At 44.9% G+C, this 17,407-nt stretch overlaps 1 protein-coding gene across 1 annotated transcript in view; it reads left to right on the top strand.

Moving 5' to 3' along the window:
- Window positions 1-17,407, top strand: part of RFC1 (replication factor C subunit 1) — a 75,556-nt gene that overhangs the window by 54,655 nt on the left and 3,494 nt on the right. The window contains exons 12-21 of the mRNA XM_090035769.1: window positions 4,541-4,645; window positions 5,290-5,686; window positions 9,596-9,705; window positions 11,292-11,406; window positions 12,810-12,898; window positions 13,450-13,587; window positions 14,491-14,586; window positions 14,771-14,869; window positions 15,377-15,531; window positions 15,646-15,763. Of these exons, the coding sequence (XP_089891895.1) occupies window positions 4,541-4,645; window positions 5,290-5,686; window positions 9,596-9,705; window positions 11,292-11,406; window positions 12,810-12,898; window positions 13,450-13,587; window positions 14,491-14,586; window positions 14,771-14,869; window positions 15,377-15,531; window positions 15,646-15,763 (1,422 nt within the window). The remainder of the gene's footprint in view (window positions 1-4,540; window positions 4,646-5,289; window positions 5,687-9,595; window positions 9,706-11,291; window positions 11,407-12,809; window positions 12,899-13,449; window positions 13,588-14,490; window positions 14,587-14,770; window positions 14,870-15,376; window positions 15,532-15,645; window positions 15,764-17,407) is intronic.

Genomic DNA, 17,407 nt, shown 5'->3' with positions numbered 1-17,407 from the left:
TCCCAGGAGCCATTTCTACCTGGGTGGAGTTGGGTTAATTTTCTACTAGAACCGCAATTTTTGGTATGGAAGAAACTATATTTATGTTCATAGTTTCATTGCGCTGGGGGTTGGAAGGGACCTAAACAGATCATCAGGTCTGTCCCCCTACCCCAGGTAGGAATGAGTGCTGGGGTCATAACACCCCAGTCAAATATCTATCCAGTCTCCTCTTGAAGATCCCCAAGGTAGGAGAGCGCACCACTTCCCTTGGGAGTCCATTCCAGAGCCTGGCAGCCCTAACTGTAAAGTAATGTCCCCTGATGTCCAGCCTAAACCTTCTCTCAAACAATTTGTGGCTGTTATTCCCCAGTGGTGCCCAGGGGAACAAAGCCTTCCCCAATTCTTGCTGGTCCCCCCCAGTGAATTTGTAAACAGTCACCAGATCCCCTCTCAGCCTTCTCTTGTGGAAGCTGAATAGGTTCAGGCCCTTTTAGCCTCTGTTTGTAGGGCCTGACCCACTGCCCCTTGACCATGCGAGTTGCCCTCCTCTGGACCCTCTCAGTGCTAGCCACATCCCTCTTGAAATGTGGTGCCCAGAACTGGATGCAGTACTCCAACTGTGGCCTGACCAACGCTGTATAGAGGGCAAGGATCACCTCCCTGGACCTGCATGTGATGCATCTGTCAATGCACAGCAAGGTGAGGTTAGCCTTACTGAACGGTTCCTTGCATTGGCAGCTCATGTTCATCCTGGAGTCGGCAATGACTCCAAGATCCCTTTCTGCCATCGTGTTGACAAGAAAGGTGTTCCCCGGCTTATAGGTGGTTGCTGGTTCCATCTCCCTAGATGCAGTACCCTGCACCTGTCTGCGTCGAATTCCATCCTATTCTCATCTTCCTACCTCTGTAATTTGTCCAGATCTAGCTAGATTCTGTCCCTCCCCTCTAGCTGCCCACCTCGCCCCACATCTTGGTGTCAGCGAATTTGGACAGTGTGCTTTCCACACCCACATCAAGATCGCTGATAAAGATGTTGAACAGTACAGGCCCCAGGACCGAGCCCTGGGGGATTCCACTGCCAGCATCCCTCCAGATCAAAAATGACCCGTCTACCAGCACTCTCTGGATGTGACCAGCGAGCCAATTTGCCACTCATCTGACTGTGTAGGCATCAATGCTGCAATGGCCTAGTTTTTTTATGGGAGTGGGGTGAGAAAGTGTCAAAGGCCTTCTTGAAGTCCAGGTAGACAACATTCACCTCAACACCCGCATCCAAGAACTTGGTGACCTGGCCAAAAAGGAGACCAGGTTAGTCAGGTAGGATCTGCCCTCAATGAACCCATGTCGGCTGCCCCTGAACGTTACCTCCCCTGCTAGGCCCTTGCAGATGTGCTCCTTGATAATTTTCTCAAAGGTCTTCCCAAGGACTGAGGTAAGACTGACTGGCCTCTAATTGCCAGGGTTCTCCTTTTTCCTCTTCTTGTAAATGGGGACCACATTGGCCCTTTTCCAATCCTCTGGTACCTGGCCAGAGCCCCACGAATGCTTATAGAGCTGTGCCAGGGGCCGCACTATGACCCCTGCCAATTCCCTCAGCACCCTTGGGTGAAGAGCATCTGGATCTGCTGGCTTAAACACATCCAGCCTTCCAAAAGTTCCCTAACTAGGTCATCCCTGACCTTAGGCATGGTGGTGCCTGTATTCCTCAATGCCCACTGCCCAGTCTTGGGTAGAATCCCACCAGGTCTCCGTGAGCCCCACTAGGTCTGGGTTTTTGCTAGTTAGCAGGAGGGCGAGTTCCTCCCTCTTTTTCCCCATGCTTCGAGCATTTGTGTAGAGGCATTTGAGGCCTCCTGTAGGTGCATGTACCGCCCCCTTGTTCCTAAGCCTGCCCTGGCCCCTGTCACTTACCTGGGTACTACCTGTGCACGTCACCTGGCTTGATGGTGAAGTGTCCTCATGTTCATCTGTATGCCCGTCACTTGGCAAACCTAGTTTAAAGCTCACTGTATGAGATCAGCCAGCCTGGAAGAAAATTACAAACTTACCTTTTGGGGAGAGATGAAGCCCATCCTGCCTGTCCAAACTCCTGGCAGGCAGCAAACCTCACATGCAATGGGGTCAGGGCGACAGATGGGCCTCTCCATTCAGGATGGAGCTGCCAATGACAAGGACCCGGCATCTCTTCCTCTTGGTGTTCCAGCATCACTCAGTCTGTGCCTTGCATTGAGTGGCATCGGCTCCTCCTCCATGGCTGCCAGGGCCTCGTACCTGTTCCCCGGCTGTACCTGGGGAGCTGACACTGGGGTAGCACAAGTAGCCCTGGCTCTGGAGGTGACTGTCTCCCATACCACTGCAGCGGGTGTCTCCCGGGAGGCTTCTCCACTAGGTCCCTGAATCTGCAGAGAACGAAAGTACCTGTCAATTTTGTCCTCAGCAGCCCTGATCCCCCTCAGCCTGCTGACCTCAGCTTGGAGCTCCCTCACCTGCTCCAAGGTGGACACAAGAGGGACAGGTGAGGGGACTCCCACTCCCCTCTCCTGCCCCCAGCTGCAGGGTCCCTGCCAGACTGCCCCCACAGACGGGGGCAGGGTGTGCCGCCCCCCCCCCCCCCCCCCCCCCGGGCCCTGTCTGGATGGAGGCCTCAGAGGAGCCCTGGGTAGGTGACGCCACCAGGGCATGGTCCCTAGCAGCATCACGCCGTATTCTTACTATGTCCGTAGAGTTACGAGTTCTCCTCTCTCCCCTGCTGAAGCCTCTGACCTGGCTACTCCTGCTTGCCTGCCTTGCACGAACACTGGCGCAAACACCGGTGCGCCCTTACAGAGTGTGCCTGTTTGTGTGCAGCTTGGGAGCATGGCTTCCTGCTGCCTTTGCTAAATGGGATCCAAGGGCTTTCCCTCCGGATCTGCTGCAGCTGTGCCCGCCTTACGTTTCAGCTACTGTCACTGCCACCACCAGTGCTGGTCTCAGGTGAGTGTGTCAGGAGCACATTTGCACCTGCTTCTGGTCCCGGTCCCAACTGCAGCAGACTGGGGCTTGTCGTGACTTTTAACAGCCATGGGTTTAAATTTCCCACGTTAACTGTGGCAGCCAATCAGGTTGTTCCAGGCTTCCTTGGAATAGCCCATTGGTTGTCCCTCCCCCTGGGCTCCTCTCCTACAGGGATAGCACTGCCACTGGATTCTTCAGGGATCCCCTGATAGGCAGTCCCCCTTCCTCCAGGGGCACGTTTCCCCCTAGCCTGCCTGCGCCCCAGAGCACACCTGTTTGCATGCTTCTTCTTGCACAGCTCGGAGCCTCGTATACTTAGGCTTTCTGCTGGGAGACCTGGGATTCTCCCAGTAGAAATGTAATGTATGAACTCTTAATCTTCTTAAGGTGGAAATTGCATGGAAACAAAATTTGGGGCCCATTTGGAGAATCACTCTATATATCATGGAAAAGAATTGCCTGTGTTGTGGATGTGTGCGCACATACATGCATGCTGTGAACAGGGAGCGGAGAGGCTGGGGTGAGAAGATGCTGAGAGAGAAAATCAGAGAGCAGAGAATACAGAGCAGACAGTGAACTGGGAACAGAGGGGGAAGTGATCTCTTTAAGATAGAAAATTGGAAAACTTTTCCCGTCTCAAGTGATTTCGTCACATCAGGTTTCACTGTATTAAGTAATTTTTGTAGGAAAAAAACGTAGTTTTATGTTAAACGTTCTTTGTACTCCCAGTTTTAGAGAGTACATTCTAGTCAAAACAGGCAACATTAACTACTTCCATGTCTATGTGTAGTTTTTGAGTTTGACAGTACTGTGGGTTTAGTTGCACTGTGCATAGGCACAAGGACATTAGATGTGAAGCTATCTGTTCTAGGTGTGAGCCAGGCAAACAAAGTCCTAATGGTGTTTTTATGTAAGGAAGCCTAGTGTCAACATTAATGCCAAAAATGATGTTGATATTATCCATTATAAAAGTATTTAACTGAAGGAATGAATTGTTATGCATGCCTTTTTACACCTCAGAAACACTGGTGATTTAATGTTTGATGAGAAAAAAGGTGAATCTGAATGCTTATAGCTCTCCTGAAAGGTACATGTTAACCAGCACTTTGTGAAGATCCTATGAAGTCTCAGTGCCATTTGGAAATGAGAATTTTAAAGCCTTAAAATTTTTTCAACAGTACTAAATAAGTGAATAATTAATTTCTTGTATATTTCTGGTACCTTTTCAAATGGTACCATTTTAAAAAGTGACTGACTGATTAGAATATCATTTAAAAGTTTTGCTGAAGTATTACAATGTTTATCTTGAGGTTACTGCTTACTATATTTCTCATGCCTAGGAACAGCCATTTGTGGCCCTGATTATCCCTGTTTATGTTGATAAACATAAGGCTAGTTAGTGTTCATTTGTTTTTAAAATTATTAAAAAAAAAATCCCTGTAATGTGTATACATTCATACTGCATTTAACTATTGCTTGTGTTTCTTAATTTTATGTAATAATGGCTAACTCTTGATTATGTGAGTTGTATGGTGTAATGAAACAGATCTTTTTTCTGGTTTAGGCATCCGCTTTAGGGACAAAGATTATTGATGAAGATGGCCTATTTGATCTGATTCAAACTATGCCTGGCAAAAAGTCCAAATACGAATTAGCAGCTGAAGCAGAGGTTTGTATTAAAAAGGACTTAATTTCTTAAAGGACTGTCAGCTTCTACTGTTAGCTGTGTGCCAGTTGTTTGATAGCTCCTGAGTGCTGGCTTCAGCGTGTTTTGTTCCAACTCAAGTTCCATCTGTCTGACGTTTTTTTTTTAAACTTGAGACTTGAAAATACAAGGTGTTTATTGTGTTAAGATTTTCTTTTAGTTACTTCAGCTTTGGTATGATCAGGTTTCTGCTCTCCTCCATCACCTGTATTCCTCAAATTTAAAATTACATCTCCAGTCATACATTGTTGCAGGGAGCTCTCATGATGTTTTCTGATGGCTTTGCAAGAGGGGGAGGCCATAGTGCATTAGTGTTCAGAAGCCTTTTGTATCTACTTCCTCCAAAGTCTGAGCTTCATGGGCAGGCTTCAAGACCGTGAGGTGCTGCAGTTTATTTCCAAATTGAGGCTTCTGATTAATGGATTATTTGTAAGGTTCCAAAATGGAAAATTTCTATGAAAATGACTTTCTTTTTTCTTACCAGTTCTTAGTCACAGGCTGTGGGACTTCCTTAGGTTGTCTGGCTACATGTAGAAAAGGGCTGCAGCTGTATTCCAATGTGGTTTTATTCTCTTTTTCTACTTTCTCTCCTATCTTTTTTTCCTAAGGTAAACAAAGCAAAGTCACAAGGGGAGAGGACCCCACAGAAAGCTGGTGCTGCCAAGAGAAAAAACAGCTCAACTAAGAAAGAAACAGATTCTAAAAAAAAAAAATCAACGCCTGGAAAGGGGGGAAATCTCAAAGCATTCAAGAAAGAAACTCCTGAAGTGCGGAAAGTTCTGGACTTTACGCAGCAAGCAGCAGAGAGAAAACATGCTGCAAAGGCTGAGGAGACTTCTATTTCTGAGATAAGCACAGGTGGAACAGAGGGCTTGCTGTGGGTGGATAAATATAAGCCCACGTCAATTAAAACAATAATCGGACAGCAAGGAGAGCAAAGCTGTGCTAACAAACTGTTACGATGGCTCCGGAACTGGCACAAGAATACGTCTGAGGACAAACATGGTGACTATGCATTTAGCACCTCTGTCTGTTGGCGGGTTTCTTTCTGTAGATGTCTGGCACTTGCATAGCTCAACTTTGTACACAGCTAGCTGAGACACTTTTACCCGGCGCAAACAGCTCTGAAAGGAGGCTTAAGTCTGGGAATGGAAGATAGGTTTTCAGCAGATGTTGCACCTTTGTGCAATTATAAACTAATTTTTCTGTTCACAAGGTTTACAGTCTTGTTTACACTCTCAACTTGAGTTACTTAGATTTTTACAAACCATAAGAGGGCCTACCTAGTGCTCTGGGTACCCAGGGCAGTCTTTTTCTCAGGTAGAATAAAACATCGGTTATCCCCAAGACCAACCATAATAGCTGGGCTACAAACAATATATAATAAAATCAATTGGCCCCCATATACAATGCCTAGAGTGTCCTGCCATTGGGACCTGTCCTTCCCAGAAGCTGTCTGTTCATCAGCAAGGAGGAGAAGATGGTCTTTGCAGCATTCCCTGATGGCCAGTTATGCTCTGAGTACTGGAGGTCTGCACTGGCTATGAAGCTGCTATAAGGGGAATGTGCAGGGGTCAGCCTTAGTTTCTCTATCTCCTTTTATTTTTTAAAGATCCAGGCTATCCTATTGATACTGAAACGTGATGGTTGCTTCACTCTTTTTTTTTTTTTTTTATCACTGCATATATATTTCTTACGAGTTATTTTTTATGATACGGGTCTTCAATACTAATTACATTTTGTTAAAACAGTTTAGTGCAGCAGCTATGCTAATGATCAAAGATGGTAGTATTTTTGTTCTGGAAGAAGGACTTGTCCTGGGATCCTAGCTGCTTACTCTTGAATAATTATGGGGCATTCAGGTTAATTATGAGTGGCTCCAAGGACAAGTCTGTCAGGCTGTCTGCTCTGGCTGGGCACTTATTGGCAGAGGGGCAGCAATGCAGCTTGGCAGGGCTGTGTGTAAATGGATGTGCTGCTTGTGTTTTGATTCAAGTTATAACCTAGGACAACGAGTGTCTGTTTACACCCTTATAATAGGTTAAGGCTTTGCATTTGCAAAGTATATTATTTCATAGATTTCATGGACATCAGGGCTGGAAGGGACCTCAGAACATCATCAAGTCCAGCCCTCCGCCCAAAGGGCAGGAAGTCAGCTGGGGTCATGCTGGGATTGCAGCAAGTTAAGCATCTAATTTGCTCTTCAAGGTTTTCAATGTAGGTGCTTGAACCACCTCCGATGGCAGGCTGTTCCAGACCTTGGGGGCTCAGACAGTAAAGAAATTCTTCCTTATGTCCAGCCTGTAACGATCTTGTAGTTTATGACCATTTGACCTCGTCATCACTTGGGGTGCTCTGGTGAACAAACATTCTCCCAGATCCTGGTGGTCTCCCCTGATAAACTTATAGGTGGACATCAGCTCACCCCTGAGCCTGCGCTTTTCCAGGCTAAAGAGCCCCATGGCTCTCAGCCTGCTGTTGTAAGGTCTGTTTTCCTGACCTCTGATTATGCGCGTGGCTCTTCTGTGGACTCTCTCAAACTTTTCCACATCCTTTTTGAATTGTGGAGCCCAAAACTGGACGCAGTACTCCAGCTGTGGCCTCATCAAGGCTGAGTACAAGGGGAGAAGGACATCCTGGAATTTGCTTGAGAAGCATCTATGGATGCAAGCCAGTGTTTTAGTTGCTTTACTAGCCACAGCATCACATTGCAGGCTCATGTTCATCTTGTGGTCAATGATGACCCCCAAGTCTCTTTCTTCTTTAGTGCTAGCCAGCATGGCACTGCTGAGCCTATACGGATGCTGCAGGTTTTTTTTCCCAAGGTGGAGAACCTTGCATTTTTCAGTGTTAAACACCATCAGGTTCTTGTCCGCCCATTTGCTGAGCCTGTCCAGGTCAGCTTGGATCACCCACCTGTCTTCTGGCGTGGATGCTTTGCCCCAAAGTTTGGTGTCATTGGTGAACTTGAACTCAGTCTGCTTCTGACTCCAATGTCCACATCATTAATGAAGATGTTGAACAATATGGGTCCAAGGACGGAGCCTTGGGGGACTCCACTGGTCACAGGACACCATGATGATTGACTTCCATCAATTACTACCCTCTGGGTCTGACCACAGAGCCCATTTCCCAGCCAGCAGATCATGGTGGACCCAAGGCCACAGCTGCCTAGTTTTGCCAAGAGGTGATCATGGGATACCAGATTGAAGGCTTTTTTGAAGTCAAGATATAATGACATCAATCTTTTTTCCCTTGTCCAGGTGATAGCTCACCTGGTTGTAGAAGGAAATGAGATGGGTCAAGCAAGACCCACCCACAACAAACCTGTGCTGGCTATCCTTTAGGATGTTGGCCTCGGCCAGTCCATTAAGGATAGCCTCTTTTTAATAAACTTTTCTAAGATCTTCCCCAGGATAGAAGTCAGGCCGATGGACCTACAGTTAGCCGGATCTGCTTTCCTCCCCTTCTTGAAGATAGGCACCACATAGGCCTTCTTCCAGTCTTCGGGCACTACACCAGAGCACCAGGAGTTTTCAAAGATCCGTGCCAGAGGCTGGGCTATGATGCTCGCCAGCTCCTTGAGTACCCTGGGGTGTAGAGTGTCAGGGCCAGCTGACTTGAAGGTATCCAGCTGATCAAGGTGTTCCTTCACAAGGTCAGCATTAATGGAGGGCAGGAGATCTCCCTCACCTGGACCTCCCTGTCCCGTAGTGGGCATGAGTGTCCCATGGGACTGATGAAAGACCAACGCAAAGTACCCATTTAATAGATTGGCTTTTTCCTGGGCGTCAGTTGTCAGTTGACCCATCTGGTTCAGCAGGGGTCCAGCGTTGCCCTTGCTTTTTCTCTGGCTCCCCACATATCTGAAAAAGGGCTTTTTGTTGTCCTTGATGCTTGAAGCTAGCTGGAGTTCAGTTGCAGTCTTGGCTTTCCTGGCTTGCTCCCTGCAGGACCAGACCAGTGCAGAATAATCCTCCTTGGAGGTGAATCCCATCCTCCATGCTTTGTAGGCCTTTCTTTTTCACCTCGGGAGGTCTGCTAGGTCCCTGGAAAGCCAGGGGGGCTGCTGTGCCCTCTTGCTGCCTTTCCTTCGAGATGGAATAGACTTAGCTTGTGCATTGAGGATCGCTCCCTTGAGGAGCAACCACTCTTCTTGAGCTCCCCTCTCCCTGGGGTCATGGTCCCTTAGGGCCTGACTGACAAGCCTCCTGAGCTTGTCAAAGTCAGCTTTCCTGAAGTTAAAGACTTCTGTGTTGCTAACTGACTTTCTACCTTTATGGCGGATGGTGAAGGTGATCAGCTCGTGGTCACTGTCACCCAGCTTCCTGTCAATCACTAGGTCGCTGATTAGGTTGTCCCCAGTAGCCAGTACCAGGTTGAGTAGCACTTTGCCTCTTGTTGGCCCATAGACTTCTTCAGTCAGGTAGAGGTCATCCACGCGCTGGAGGAAATTTTGTGACCTCTTGCATTTTGCTGAGTGATCCTCCCACGAGATGTCTGGGTAATTGAAGTCACCCATGACAACCATGGTCCTGGAGCATGCGGGCTCAGCCAGTTCCCGGGAGAACTCCTGGTCAAACTCAGGACTTTGGGTGGGCGGTCTGTAGTAGACTCCCACCGTTGTGTCCCCTGTGCCGTGTTCCCCATGGATTTTAACCCAGAGGGTCTCCAGTCATCCAGCCTCATTGCCAATATCAGCTTGCAGGGACTCATAGCTTTCATTGACATAGAGAGCTACAGCCCTGCCCCTTTTATCTATTCGATCCCTCCTGTACAGGGAATAGCCATCTATACCTAAGGTCCAGTCATGAGTAGACTTTAATAAATACTTATTAAAGTATGTAGCCATTTCTGTCATGCATATATCCTTGTAAAAGGTGCAATCTCTGTCTTTCTCTCTCTCTTTTAAAGCAAAACCCAGTAAATTTGGAGGCAGAGATGATGGTACTAATTTTAAGGCAGCATTGCTCTCGGGTCCACCAGGTGTTGGCAAAACTACTACAGCTGTTTTAGTTTGTGAGGTGAGTCCTTATTCACAGTTGTTCTTGGGGAAAGATACAAGTGTCAAGTATTTGTTTTGATCGTAGAATTGGATATTTGTAGGCGGATCATTTTTGGGCCTCTGCTTGGGTGTACAGGGAGTTCAGTTCAGAACTAGTATAGATGATGATGCATGTTTGGATAATTGCAGGGGTGTGGTATAAGCACAGAAGGATGTGTATCTGTTTGCCTTTCTACTTGCTGACAGGAAAGCACATTCACTGAGCATTTGATTTTTCTAAAACTCTTGGGACTGGCTTTATTCTACTTCTGTTGAAGCCTAGAGAAATTTTACATTGACTCAGTAGAAGCAGAGTTTAAGCTATCATTGCATACTGAAACATAGGAATCAGTGATACACATATTTTTCCTGTTCTTTCTATATCTTTTCACTTCCTCATTTGTACGCTTCTAGGTGAATGGTTAGGGACTGAAGAAGCTGTCAGGTGTGTGTTTGCAGTATTTGCAGAGTCCTGAACATTATTGTGGAACAACTCATGGACCAAAGTGTTCCTCACCGTGATTGATCCCCATGGGCCGCTGAAGGCAATTGGGAGTTGCAGGGGTTGGAGAATGGTAGTACAGTTGTCAAGTAAAGAAAAAGAAAAACTGTAAAAATATTTATTGAAACATAGCCTAATTTATTACAGTGTATTTATGGAGTCAAAGGGTAAAATTGGTGGGAAAAGCAAGAATATTTAGAATTTTGAATATGGGATCACTAACTTGAAAAGGTTGCAGGAGACACCGATCTGATCCAATTTTGTGGTGGGAGAAAATTTCACAGTTCTTAGTGCAGTAGTTCAGAAATATTTGTGAGTCAAGTGTGTGGCTTTTCAGACAGGCCTAAGGAAGTTTAGTGTCCCAAGGAATTCAGCACAGAGCTCCCTTATGGCTCTTTGGAAAACCTGACCTAAAACTTTTGCTGTAGCTGCTGTTTGAGATGCATGCCATGTACCTGCACAGCACTGTGCAATGCTCTGTAGACATACCTGAGTCAGCTCTGAGCAAGTCTGGGTACTGAGATTCTAGCACTAATATCTATGGGCTAATTAGCCCTGCATAGCACCAGCCTCTGGATTTGTGCACTATTGCTGCTGTTCTGCTTCTGGGCCCTGGTTAATTTGTTTGGAACTGACTGGTATTTTCATGTGGCACTGCATTGCTCCAGGTAGATTTACCCATGTTACGTTAACTGATGCAGTATTCTTCCCGTGCAGCTTCAGTAGCCTCTATGGTTTAGTCCAGGCCCCCAACTTCATAAAAACTGAAAGAAGGCAGACGCAGCCCCAGATTTGTGGAACTGTAGAAGCAATTCACTGAATCAGCAGTTGATTTTTTTCTTCTTTTGGGGCTTTGTAGCAACTCTCTGTATTTAGTGATTAACACATTTTTAGGATGCAAGTGAACAGAGGGACTAAAAAGGGAATCGCACTACAAGTGAGAACTGAAAACGAGAGTTGTGTGGAAACTCTGCTCATGATTTTAGTTGATACTTGTGATGATCTTCTCTTTGTTCGCAACTTAGAATTTCTGATTATTTTATTATTGTTCTGATTGGGATTAGGAATTGGGCTACAGCTATGTGGAGCTGAATGCCAGTGACACTCGTAGCAAGAACAGTTTGAAAGAAGTGGTGGCTGAATCTCTAAACAACACCAGCATCAAAGACTTCTGTTCCGGTATGGATTACTTCAAGTATTTTTGTTTAGTTAGGACCCAGTTTTATGAAGTATTGAGTGTACTTCGTGGCTGGCAGGACTGGGCTCAAGCAGTGGTATTTAGAAGAAGGCATCACGTATCACAATTAAGTAAATCAGAGCAGTGCCCTATTTTGGGAACAAATTCTTAAGCTACAGAAATCATATAAACTGTTAAGGAGATATGTAGTCATAGATTGCATACAGAAGTAGGGCTGGAAGGGACATCCAGATGTCATCTAGTCCAGTGGTTTTAAACCTTTGTCATTTGTGGACCCCTAAAAAAATTTGAGTGAAGGTGTGGACCCCTTTGATTTGTAAGTGTGGGTACTCTCATACTTTTGATTGATTGTAGTAATTTTTCATGGGCCCCATAGACATGGTCTCTCGACCCCCAGAGGTCTGTGAACCACAGGTTGAAAAACACTCATGTAGTCTGAGGCAGGGTCATCCCTGTCCAAGCATCCCATACAACTATAATCTAAACTCTACATAAGACTACCATCAACCATGACGCAACAACAACCTAACACCATAACCTGCCATAAGTAAAGCAGGGGAACGATGGCAGCCAATGGCCTGCTTCTATAAAATGTTGTCAATACATGCTCAAAAGATCCTGAGTAGAGGGTCACGTCCCCCTTTCAGAGGAAGGCAAATACCCCCACTGTCCAAATCAATCTGACTGTGGGGTAACATTTCTTCCTGACTCCAGATGTGGTGATTGGTCTGACTCTGAGTGGAGGGACAAGACTCTCTAGCCTGGAACCTCCAGCTTTGCTCCTAGCGGGAAGATTGGCTCCACTCCCTGAGACTAGGAACAGAATGGAGCAGCAGCTGCTTCCTGCTTGCTCTGTAGACTGGGGGAAGGGCTTGGGGCTCATTTCTCCCCTCCCTTTCCACACTAGTCTGGGAAGACAAAGAAGCAGCAAGGCAAAACCCCCATTCTCTTCCCCAAGCTGGGCAGTGCCTAGTTTGGGGAAGAGGCAGGGAGCAGTGGCAGATGCTTGCCTCAGTGCTTGCCCAGCAAGACTTTGGCTCTGCTCCAGTGCTCCCTCCACTCTGCTTCTGGAGGTTGGAAGGCTGGTCCCCTCCCATTCTCCAACACCTGAGTCTGGGGAAGGCATACGGAGTCTTCCTACTGCTCTGCTGGGTAGTGGAACACAAGTACTGTTTTCCTTGGTCTCAGGAGAGAAGGCACTGCAAGCTGAACCCTCTCTTGGCTTCCACTCTTCAAAAGATTTGTACTGGTGGAAATTTTTGAGAATTTTCTACTGGTAGAAATGAACATGTTTGTAGCCTGAACTGTAGAGCACTCTGAATATATAACCTGGTGAGTCAATGTATTTCCTTTGCATTTTCACTTGTCTTAATTCATTCCTTAGGAACTTCCCCTTCAGTTAGCACAAAGCATGTATTGATCATGGATGAGGTGGATGGAATGGCAGGCAATGAAGACCGAGGAGGAATACAGGTGAAGCTGCTTTGAAGAGTATAAGAAATGCCATGTGGGGTTAGCCCAATGATCTGTCTAGCCCAGTAACGTGTCTCTGACAGTGGCAAGAGTGGATACTTTTGCCTAATTGGTATAACTATTTTGTGCATGTAGATTTTGTTATATTGATGATTAAAAGCTCTTTGTAAAAGTGAATTTTTTACAGCCAGAAACAGCTGCTTGGACTGACTGGGTTGTAAGGCAGTAGGAATTATTTAACACGATAATAGAGTGAGTGACAAACCAAACAAATAAGAAATAAAGAACCAGCTCATATGAAAAATTAACATAGCTCCATTGTTTGGGATTGGGCTAGATGACCTTCTGAGGTTCCTTCCAACCCAAATTTTCTATGATTACATAATTATAAAATACAGTGATTACAATAAGGTTATGCTGATTTATAACAGGTTTAGGATTTGTCCTGTGCCATTTGACTATGTGCCATTTAATATAACGCATTCTGATAATTTTTGCTGTCTATGCTGTGAGATATTAACAGTTTTGCTGTGTGTTTGTTTAAATTGCAGGAGTTAATTGGATTGATCAAGCTTACAAAGATTCCTATCATCTGCATGTGTAATGATCGGAACCATCCCAAAATTCGTTCTCTGGTCCATTATTGTTTTGATCTTCGTTTTCAGAGACCTCGGGTAGAACAGATTAAGGTAGGGGGCAGGTGGATTGCTGTGTTGGGTTTCATGGAATGCAGACAGCTCTCTGGGGAATTTTCTTTTAACTGATGGAACTCTTATAGCAGCGGGTATCATCATTAATATACTGGAAGGTTAAAAACTGGATCATCTTGACAATACTTTAAAATATCTTGGATGGCAGGGGTATGGCTCATAGAGCCCTACGATCTAGAGTTGTGGAATGGCCTTGTGTGCTTCATGCAGCATGTTTCAGTCCTTGCCTCAGGCTCCACATGCAGCATGTGGAACTGGTCTGGCATGTGCTGGGTGCAGGCACATGGTACTGAAGCCAATGCAAACAGTGCACAGGGCTGTTCTGGGATGTACACTGATGGGCACCTGTGCTGTGCACTAAGTCCAATATGTGGGCTAGTCTGTGGGCCTGATGCAGCCCACAGGCTGGCTCCATACACCTCACATGGCACACATGGCCAGATGAGTTTGATACCTGTTGTATGTTCACAGCTTGGATTTTCAAACTGTGTGAGAAGTGGGGCATTGAAGAAAAAAGCCTTGATGGGTTTTGTGGGATTTTTTTTTTTTTTCAAAAGAACTAAGCAACCAAGAGCACCTGATCTTGGGTTAGCACATGTTTTACAATCAGTTTTGGGGCCCAAATAATTTAGACCCATTTAATAACTGTAGTAATACATATAACAGTTACAAAAGATTACAGTCACTTATACCTATGAATCCATGAGGGCTGGTTAAATGATCACACTTAGCCTGAAAACTGAAATCAAAATAATTTTGATAGTTTCTAGTGTGGATACTGCCTGTGTAGATTTTAACTTTGTTGTTGTATTTTTTTTTCAAAAATGTTTGCAGATTACTTTATAGCTGCACTTTCTTTCTAAAGTATTTTGCTTATTCCAGGGTGCCATGATGTCTGTTGCATATAAAGAAGGTTTAAAGATCCCACCACCTGCGATGAATGAGATAATCATGGCAGCAAATCAAGACATCAGGCAGGTCAGTTATGCACCTGTGGTATTCTGGGCAGTCTGTAGTGCATAAGGCCTTGCTTTCAGTGCAGCACAGAAACACTGAGGACTGCACTGAACTCTGTAGAGATCAGATTTTTTTTTCCATTGATGCTTTTCTTCCTGGGAGTGCTCTTAGCTACCTGTAACTTGTCTATCTTGCTTCTTCTTAGGTGTTGCACAATCTTAGTATGTGGTGTGCAAAAGATAAATCATTGACATATGATAAGGCCAAAGCTGATTCCAGCAAAGCCAAAAAGGACATCAAAGTGGTAAGAGGAATGCAGTTGTGGGCATAGCTCCTATTGCTTTGTTTTTGCTAAGAGAAGATTCTTAGAAAAACCTACTGAGTTGAGCAGTAGAAAAAACATTAGTTGTCAAAATGTGGTGGGGTACTTGCTGCTCAGAGGTGTTTTGAGCCTGTACCTAGAACCACCAAGAGTGTCTAGAGGACACAGTGTTCCTAGAAGACAGCTATAGATCTAATTTATTAGATCTATATCTAACATATTTTAAAGAGCTAGGTCTTAGTGATTAAGTCTTTAGCATGGTCAATTTAATAGTTACTTGTTCTCACAGACAGAATCCCTTATCTCCATCTCCCTCACAGGGTTGCTGAGACAAAATCTGTGAAGCACTTTCATATCCATAACTAGAAAGACTTATAGAAATGCAAAGTTTAAGAAGCATGGATATTGCTGTGAGACATCACCATAGTATTTCCCATCCTCATCCACAGACACCATAAGTTACAGCTCATGTTGTTGCATGTTGTTTAGGGGCCCTTTGATGTTGTCCGGAAGGTGTTTGCGACTGGTGAGGAGACTGCTCATATGTCTCTTATAGACAAATCGGACCTTTTCTTCCATGACTACTCTCTAGCACCTCTTTTTGTTCAGGAAAATTATGTACATGTGAAGCCTGTCGCTGCTGGGTGAGTTACTCCTTTTCCCAAATAGTAGAGCGTTTGGTGTCTGTCATGTTAGAAAACAAAAACTCTTTGGGTGTTCCTGGAGTAGTAATACTGAATAACTGCTTTTTTTCCCAGAAATAACTTGAAAAAGCACTTGATGCTCCTGAGCAGAGCAGCAGATAGCATCTGTGATGGTGATCTCGTTGACACTCAGATTCGCAGGAAGCAGAACTGGAGCCTTCTTCCTACGCAGGTAAACACTTGCCATTCATTTTCAACACACAAGTTCAGATTTTTAAGCACCAGCTCACCTCCTTGAAATTACTGTCCTGGTTTTGTAGTTTTCAAACTTCCTAAGCTCATGGAACCCTTTCATATCACTTCTTTTGCCATGGAACTCCTACCCCTATCCTGTGAGCTGACGCAGAGCAGGCGACCCAGCTCAGCAGTGGTGTCTTGCTACCTCTCAGTTCACTCTCCTATTACCTATGATGACCTGTTGTGGAAGCCCAGGGTTCTCTGAAACACAGTTTGAAACCCACTGTCCTGGTTTATTGAAGAAATTAGATTGTGGAACTCGTGTTCTTCTGTTCAGGAAGCCTGGGAGATTCAGCCACATTGACTGGAGCAGTAACCTGTGTGAATCTTGGTGAAACTGTATGTTCATGTAATAATGCAATATGTTCTAAACTTTCAAAAGCCCAAACCTGTTTTCAGGAAATTGAAATGTAACCTATGTTTCCTTCAACTCTCATACTTTTAAGAACCTATCCATCTTAATTTATGTTATCTGCATGTCTCCACTTCTCTTTTCTGGGCTTACTGTTCATTCCCCCTACATATTCTGGGAGATCCCTTGAGAGAGCTCTTCATAATTGTACTTGTCTTCTTTCACTGTTTTTTGCTAAGCAATGAAATGTAACAATGTTGATGCTTTAAAATCTGCACTGGTTGCACTTGCCTTGGATTTGAAGTTTTTCTTCTTTGCAATCATAGTAACTAGAAATTTATTATACAGTGAAAGCTAAAAATGTTGGTCTGGTCTTGCCCTCTTGGTTAGACTTTGGCAAGAGACTTAGGAATGCAGGACTGGAAGGGCTTCTTTGACCATGTGGTGCAATCCTGTGCATTTGTCATCACGTACATTATCCTAAAATGCCCATGGAAACATCTGTTTTGACCTCCCCCACTCTTGTTCCTTGAACACCACAGTTCCAAAGTACCCATTAAAACACCTACAGTGTGTGATGTAGGAATAGAGCCAGAAAGACATGAGTGCCCACAGTCCAGAATGTTAAGTAAAATGTGTTCAGAGGATCCTAAGAAGAGAGCCAGGTCCTGCAATATTGAAAAAAAACCAAAAATCCCCAACAGTCCTGCTAGAAAGAATAAGGTTTTTCATTTGTCCTGTTCTTGGACACTATATTCCAGCTACGATCCATTCTTATTCCTTGGACTGAAAACTCCCTGGAAATCTGCAGCCCATGTTCTGGGGTACTTGAGGTGATTGTATCTTTTAAGGTGATCCTTCCTTTTTTTTTTTGAGACAGAGACGGGGGTTAAACTAGTAATTCAGAATTAATCTTCTCAGGACATGGACCATAAAATAATCTGTAGAATAAAAGAACTACATTTTTCTTTTGATAGATATATGGTGTATTTTGTCTTTTCAGTAGTATGTCTACATAGAAATCCATCCAGCTGCTGCCCCTGCCCCAAGCTTATCCACCTTTCATTTGTTTCTATTGCTTGCATAATTTTAACTATACCCATGGACATGCATTTTTCCTGCAAACCTAAGCTTAGGCAGTTAGCACTATTTTTTAGCCCTATTTATATGTTCACTGTGTTGTGGTATCAGCGTTAAGGTTTCTATTCTGGAAGAGTTTCTAATAGG

This window comes from Crocodylus siamensis, chromosome 2, assembly GCF_052110815.1.
Source record: "Crocodylus siamensis isolate JL-2025a chromosome 2, ASM5211081v1, whole genome shotgun sequence".
NCBI lineage: Eukaryota > Metazoa > Chordata > Crocodylia > Crocodylidae > Crocodylus > Crocodylus siamensis.
This window is presented reverse-complemented; position numbering and strand designations above follow the sequence as displayed.